Genomic DNA, 7123 nt, shown 5'->3' on the forward strand with positions numbered 1-7123 from the left:
TCAATTCCTCAGCACCACATAAGCAAAAAGAAAAAAGCTGGAAGTGGCACTGTGGCTCAAGTGGTAGAGCATTAGCCTTGAGCTGAAGAGCTGAGGGACAGCGCCCAGGCCCAGAGTTCAGGCCCTACGACCAGACCCCCAAAAAAACCAAAACCAAAAACAAACAAAAAAACCAAACAAAACAAAATTCTAGAGCTAAGTATGTAACTTAGTGGTAGAGCTCTTGCTTACCATGCATAAGGCCCTAGGTTTGGCCCACTAACCCAGGGAATAAAACAAGCCTCCTAACAGCAGTGGAGATGGTAGCTTTCAGCAAAGGAAGTACTCATGACTTACCTTATGAAACAGTAACACTCTGTTCAATACCTTAATAATAACAGTAACATTATATTTTTAAAAGAAGATTGTAGCTTTCAGTTCAAGTACAACTTGTATAAATACAAACATCCAGATTGTATTTTGAGGATATCCTGAATGAGAGATCGAATCTTGAGGTTTCCCCATAAAACCTTGCTAGGGCCAAAAGAAGATAGACCAATTGGCAAACTCCAGTCTCAGAGGTCTGTCTCTTTGCCCATTCCAGGCTGAAGTTTCTAAGGAAGCAAGCAGAAACTAAAAGGAGGATTTGTCTGTTCTTTTTTAGAAACAAGTCTGTTGAGATTTCATACATTCTGCTCATTTTTTTTCTTTTTTTGCTTCTATGTCAGCAAGGGATTTTTTTCCCATTTGACTAAGAACAGCTCTTTCTCTGTGAACAGCTCTCTCTCTCTCTCTCTCTCTCTCTCTCTCTGTGTGTGTGTGTGTGTCTTTGTTATCTTTTCCACCCACAGGTAGTACATTTAGCTGCTGTCATGCTGCTGGATGAACCAAATTTGGGGTGGGGAAGCTGGGGCTGTAGCTCAGTGGTATGGTGCTTGACTAGTTTAAATGCAAGTTCCTGAGCTTAATAACTAGACTTGAAAAAGAAAGAAGAAAAGAGAGAGAGAGAGGTAGAAAGAAGAATGGGAAGAAAGGAGGGAGTGAAGAGCAGGAAAGGGACAAGTAGGGGAGGTGAGGATAGAGGAGCAGGAAAAAGGAGGGAAAGATGTGGTGTGTGTGTGTGTGTGTGTGTGTGTGTGTGTGTGTGTGTTTCAGAATAGAAGTGGAACATATCAGAGGCAGAAAAGGAGGTTCCAATCATCTCTGCCTCTCTTTGCTTCACCCCACTTACATGGAAAAGAAAAACACAGATTCTTTTGTTTTTGTTTTTGCCAGTCCTGAGGCTTGAAATAGGGGTCTGGGCACGGTCCTTGAGCTCTTTTGCTCAAGGCACTCTACCACTTGAGCCACAGCGCCACTTCCTAAAACACAGATTCTTATAGGAGAAAACATGAAGAAAAACAAAAAAGAATGGAGGTGTGATCATCAAGATGTAATTGAGATGAATATAGGCTGAGTCATAATTAATACAGAGCTCTATGCAAATGACTATGGAAAAAGAGGCAAAGAATACCAGTTCAGTTGGACCCTGCCACCTGCGCCCACCCTGGCACCCTTTCCTGCTCCTCACACAGTCATCACCACATAGAAGTCCCAGATTTTGTGACCATGCCAACCCTGGTAAGCTGAGAAAAATAAAGACATACTGAAATGTTTGTGCTACTAAATTTATTCCATTTAAAACAGTGTCTCATGTTCTGAGACTATATCCTTCTGTCTTTATTTTTTTTAATCAAATGATACTGAAAGCAGATGTTAATTGGTGTTTTTATGTGTTTTTCTTGGCAACTTAAAAAAATTGACCTCTATGTGTTGTTTCTTATTTATTTATTTTTTCATTCATTCATTTAACACATTGATTTATGAGACCCAAATGTCTGCTAATCTCTTTCTCAAGGAGGAAAAATCAAATAACAAATGGTTCCAAATCTATTTGGAACAAATGTCAATTAACTAACCTATACTTCTAGGAGAAGATTTAACAAAAATCTCACTTTTGTTCTAAACAACTCCGTCTCTAAAATGGTTCCGAAAGCATATCAAATGAGTCATAAGAACTACTGGGTGGTGATTAAAGAAACATTTCTTTACAAGCTCTGACAATTTAACAGGGGTGGGGGAGGAGGAGGAATGTAATAATAGCAATAAATACAGATGGGACTACATAAATTGAAGCTGTCCTGCTCCAAAACTCTTCCTAGATTAGCTGGCATCCCAGCTTTCTCATCTGAAATGAAGCAAGAAATTAATTATAACAATGATCATAGCAAAAAGCAAAGAAACAATCAAAACAAAATCCATCCTCTCTGACAGCTTGCCTTTGTTCTTGTCACCCCTGCTCACTTTATGTGTGTTGAAGCAACACACTAAAGGGAAGTCCCAAAGAGAAGACAGTATTGAAGAGGGCCATGGCCTGGCCTTGGGAAAGACTAAGCTCCCCCACCCAGGGCAGGCCTTCTCAACTTGCTTTGTTGGCAATGAATGCAATTGCACAAGCACAGGTTAAACTTGCTCAGAGAGTGGGTGTCCTCAGTTCTAAGCAACCTTTCTACCTGTCTTCCTCTGCCTCCTATTTCCTTCTGAACCCCATCACCTTCCAGCTCCTTCCATCTCAGGAGGAGTTTGCCTGATGTAACCACTACTGCCCACTGCTTTTGTTTTTTTAATGGCCCCATCCCAGAGCACTTACAAAGCTGTGTCTGTGTGAGGGTCTCTCTTCTTTATGCAGAGCTGAAAGCAAACACAAAGAGAGTCATCAGTTTGCTTGCTTTTCTAAAAGCTTGTAGAGAAACATTTTGAATGCAACAAAGTAACAATGGCTATAGAAATATGGCCTTCCTCTACACTGGGTCAAGTCTCATTTTGGAATACTATTTATTGAAATTTGAGAAGATGTAACTCATTCAGGATGCTTCCAGGGTTCCAAATGGCCGACCATTCTTTCATTTTCTTTTCTTCTCTTTTTTTAATGGTGGAAAGAACTGCATTGGATTGCAATGGGGGGGGGGGGGGGTGGGCAGGGGAAGGGATGAACTGTTTGAACTGTTTCTCTGGAAACATTGTTGCCCTAAATAACACTCAGTTAAGTGTTGCAAGTAGAATGCCCCTTGCTGACTAGTACAGGTTGGCTTTTCCTTAGAGGCTTTTTGCCATGTCTGCCCTTTTTGGCATGAATTACTGGTAGAGTCAAATGCATGGCATTAACCTGTGCATGCATGTTCTCTGAGTCATATAAAACAATGAGGTAAACCAGTGGGCAATTCAAACCTAGTCCATTCCCCCCCAGGCTATGTGTTGTATTTGAGGTGCAAATTTGAATCTAGAGCAGATATTACTTTGTGTTTATTTATCATACCACAGGCACCATAGCAACAATAAAGGAACTTTAAAAAATATATTTATTTGGTTTTTTTTTGGGGGGGGGGAATCAGGATCTCTTTTTGTAGCCCTTTGACCTCAAACTTGGAATCCTCTTGCCTCAGCTTCCTGAGTGCTGGGTGACAGCTGTGGACCCCATACCCATCAGGGAAAACTCAAAAGCAAGAAAAATGAATCCCAAATCTACTCCTAACACCACAGCTCTTTGTCCATATACACTTTTGTTCTTTATAAAGTTACATTAATACCCTATGTACAGCTTTTCTTCCATCACACAACTTTAACATTTTAAGTTTATTGCTTTGGTGCTACTTTGAACTCAAGAGTTTTTTTTTGTTTGTTTGTTTGTTTGGGTCCTGTCGTGTGGCCTGAACTCTGGGCCTGGGCGCTGTCCCTCAGCTCTTCAGCTCAAGACTAGCGTTCTACCACTTGAGCCACAGCTCCACTTCTGGCTTTTTTCTTTTTGCTTATGTGGTGCTGAGGATTGAATCCCGGGCCTCATGCATGCAAGGCAAGCACTCTACCACTGAGCCACCTTCTCAGCCCTGATCTCAAGGTTTTTATCTGTTAGGCAAGTGGTCTGCTCCTTGAACGCATTTTTAACCCTTCTGGCTTTGATTATTTTTGAGATAGGATCTTGCTTTTTACCTGGACTAAGATCTTCCCATTTTCTTTCTTTCCATATTTTTTTGGTGACAGTCCTATGGCTTGAACTCTGGGCCTGGGAGCTATCCCTGAGCTTCTTTTGCTCAAGGCTAATGCTATACCACTTAAGTGAGTCATACGCCACTTCTAGCTTTTTGTTAGTTAACTGGAGATGTATCTCATAGACTTTCCTGCCAGGGCTGGCTTTAAATTGCAATCCTCAGATCTCAGCCTTCTGAGTAGCTATGGCTGCAGGCTTGATCTACTAGTGCCTGGCCTATTTACACTTTCTGTTGAAGCTGGGGTGACAGCTAGTACACTACCATGCCCAATATTTATTTGCTTCCTTCCTTCCTTCTTCTCCTTCCTTTCTTTCCTTCTCTCTTTCTCTTTCTCCTTCCTTCCTTCTATTTCTTTCCTTCCTTCTCTCTTTCTTTCTCCTTCTTTCCTTCCTTCCTCCCTTCCTTTCCTTTCCTTCTTTCTTTGCCTCTCTTTCTACCCCAACTGACCTAGAACTGTGATCCTCCTTATCTCAGCCTCCCACATAGTTAGGATAATGGCTGTGTAACACCACACCCAACTATAGATTGAGATAGGGTCTCATGAACATCTTTGTCCAGGCTGCCTTGGAAGTAGCTAGGATTATAAACCAGGATTATAGGTGTGAGACACCAGTACCTGGTTTATCTTATTTCCCTCCTCCCTGCCCCCTCCTCGTGGTAGTAGGGATCAAACCTAAGACCTCAAGTATGCAAAGCACACACCCTACTACACACCCCCCTTGAGATCATTTTTATCTCAATTCAAAATACTTAGTTACCTTCATTATTTTTTTCCTTCTAGCAAGTACTGCAAAGCACAATGTCAGAAAGACCACCACACATGCAGCAATAATGGGTTCTGCTGGAAAAGCCACTCTTTTATCTGTTGGAAATGCAAATACAGGGAAAAATAAGAAATATTTATATGTTTCTGATTTATGTGCCTCTAGTATATAGGTCCCAGCTATGACACCTTGCAGTTTGTGTGTAGTATCCTCTTAATTCAGGTAGACAATATTGTTCCTTCTTACAGATGACAAGCCAGAGTCTTTGAGAGGTTAATTGTCCAAAACCTCAAAACTAGTAGATAGCAGAAGCAAGTTTTGAATCTATCTCTTTGTGAAAGAATATGCTATCATAATTTCCCCCAATGTAAGTAGTCAAACCATTTTTGTATTTCTTTCATCCAAAATTCTTGCTACACACAGAGTAGAAGTAAGGCTGAGGTCAGTTGTATTTCTTGCTTTTTGAAAAGCCCAAAACATATTAAGAGGCATTCCAGATGCTCAAAAAGAGGAAGGCAGGCTGTGAGCACCAGAAGATAAGGTGGGGAGAGTCCACTGGACTGAGAGAGAGATCTATGGGCCCAAGGAACAGAGGGACAATTTACCTCTCCTGTGTAAGTATCTCAGGCAGGTGGAAAGGGTTTTTTTGTTTGTTTGTTTGTTTTAAGGTGGCTGCATGAAGCCCTTAAGAGAATTAAAAGGTTTGAGATCTGGAGACAATGTGTTGAATCCAAAGAATAAAAAAGTGATAAAATTAATAAAAGTTAATAAATGTTTGGATATTTATGAAATGTAACCTGATTTCAACTAGAAACCAACTTTGAAGTAATAGTTTCACTTCAAGAATAAAGCTAGTAACTTTTTTTTGTTGTTGTTGGTCATGGGCTTGAACCCTGAGCCTGGGCGCTGTCCCTCAGCTCTTCAGTTCAAGGTTAGTGCTCTACCACTTGAGCCACAGTGCCTGCTTCCAGCTTTTTTTTTTGTTTATGTGGTGCTGAGGAATCGAACCCAGGGCCTCATGCATGCGAGGCAAGTGCTCTACCACTGAGCCACCTTCCCAGCCCTAAAGCTAGTAACTTATTGTCTAACAAATTTTAAAATCTGGAAAACTTCATTTAAAATGTTTATAGCAGCTGACTACTAGCTACTCAAAAGGGCATCAGAGTTCAAAGACAACAGGGCAAGAAAGACCATAAGACTCATCTCCAAGAAGTAAAGCTGTGGCTCAATCACCAGTCTTGAAAGAAAAAGCTAAGAGACAGTGCCTAGGTCCTGAGTTCAAGCTCCAGGACTAGCACACATAAAATAAATGTGTATAGCAAAAATAAACTGAATGTATTTTGTTTCCATATGCTTAATGACCTCATTTAAACCTTGGATTCCGATGTCACTCAAGGTAGGGAACAGGATCTAATCATTAGATAAGAGGTTAGGAATTTAAAGGAAATAGCCAATTATCTAACTGCTTATCAGGTGGTTGGATTTGTGATTAATATATAGTCAGCAAATATGTACTGAGTGACTAATGAGTTAAACCTAGGTTGACCCTGCAAAAGAATATAATGGGAGGTGCCTGCCTTCACAGAGCTTCCATCCCAGTAGGGAAACAGATGTAAACAAACAAAATACAGATTGTGCCGGGTGCTGGTGGCTTATGCCTGTAATCCCAGTTACTCCAGAAGCTGAAGTCTGAGGATCTCAGTTCAAAGCCAGCCCTGGCAGGAAAGTCTATGAGACTCTTATCTCCAATTAACCACCAGAAAACTGGCACTTGTGGCTCAAGTGGTAGAGCACTTGCCTTGAGCAAAAGAAGTTCAGGGACAGTGCCCAGGCCCAGAGTTCAAGTCCCACAACTGACATACAAAACAAAACAAAAACAAACAAACTACAGATTGAGATAAGTTTTTATAAAGGAAACTGGGTCACACATAAGAGTGTGAAGGGCAAAAAGGTAGCGAGGAAGAGCTCAATTAGATCTAAATCTAAAGGAATTGGGATTATAAAATAGAGTGTATCCCTCCATAACTGTGTAACTCTGTAATGGTTTGCTTGTTTTTACTTTTGGCAATACTAAGGTTTGAACTCAGGGCCTTCCACTTGCAGGAAGGCATTCTACCATTTGAACACCTCCAATCCTACACTAACCGATTACTCTGTGTGTGTGTGAGAGAGAGAGAGAGAGTGTGAGTGTGTGTGTGTGTGTGTGTGTGTGTGTGTGTGCCTGGGCACTGTCCCTTAGCTTTTTTGGGGGGGGGGGTCCGGTCGTGGGGCCTGAACTCTGGGCCTGGGTGCTGT

General features: G+C 41.3%; 1 protein-coding gene across 2 annotated transcripts in view; it reads right to left on the bottom strand.

The window, feature by feature from the left end:
- Nucleotides 1–1630: 1630 nt before the first annotated feature.
- Tmigd1 (transmembrane and immunoglobulin domain containing 1) overlaps nucleotides 1631–7123 on the bottom strand; it is a 17830-nt gene continuing 12337 nt past the window's right edge. Inside the window, exons 4-6 of one of the 2 annotated variants that reach the window (XM_013016374.1) lie at nucleotides 4823–4926; nucleotides 2669–2709; nucleotides 1631–2206 (exon numbers count right to left, since the gene is read on the bottom strand). In XM_013016374.1, the coding sequence (XP_012871828.1) occupies nucleotides 2203–2206; nucleotides 2669–2709; nucleotides 4823–4926 (149 nt within the window). In that variant the 3' untranslated portion in view covers nucleotides 1631–2202. Of the gene's footprint in view, nucleotides 2207–2664; nucleotides 2710–4822; nucleotides 4927–7123 lie in introns of those variants that run through there. The other variant, XM_013016375.1, reaches the window with a different exon arrangement.

This window comes from Dipodomys ordii, unplaced genomic scaffold, assembly GCF_000151885.1.
Source record: "Dipodomys ordii isolate 6190 unplaced genomic scaffold, Dord_2.0 Scaffold31, whole genome shotgun sequence".
NCBI classification, from domain to species: Eukaryota; Metazoa; Chordata; class Mammalia; order Rodentia; family Heteromyidae; genus Dipodomys; species Dipodomys ordii.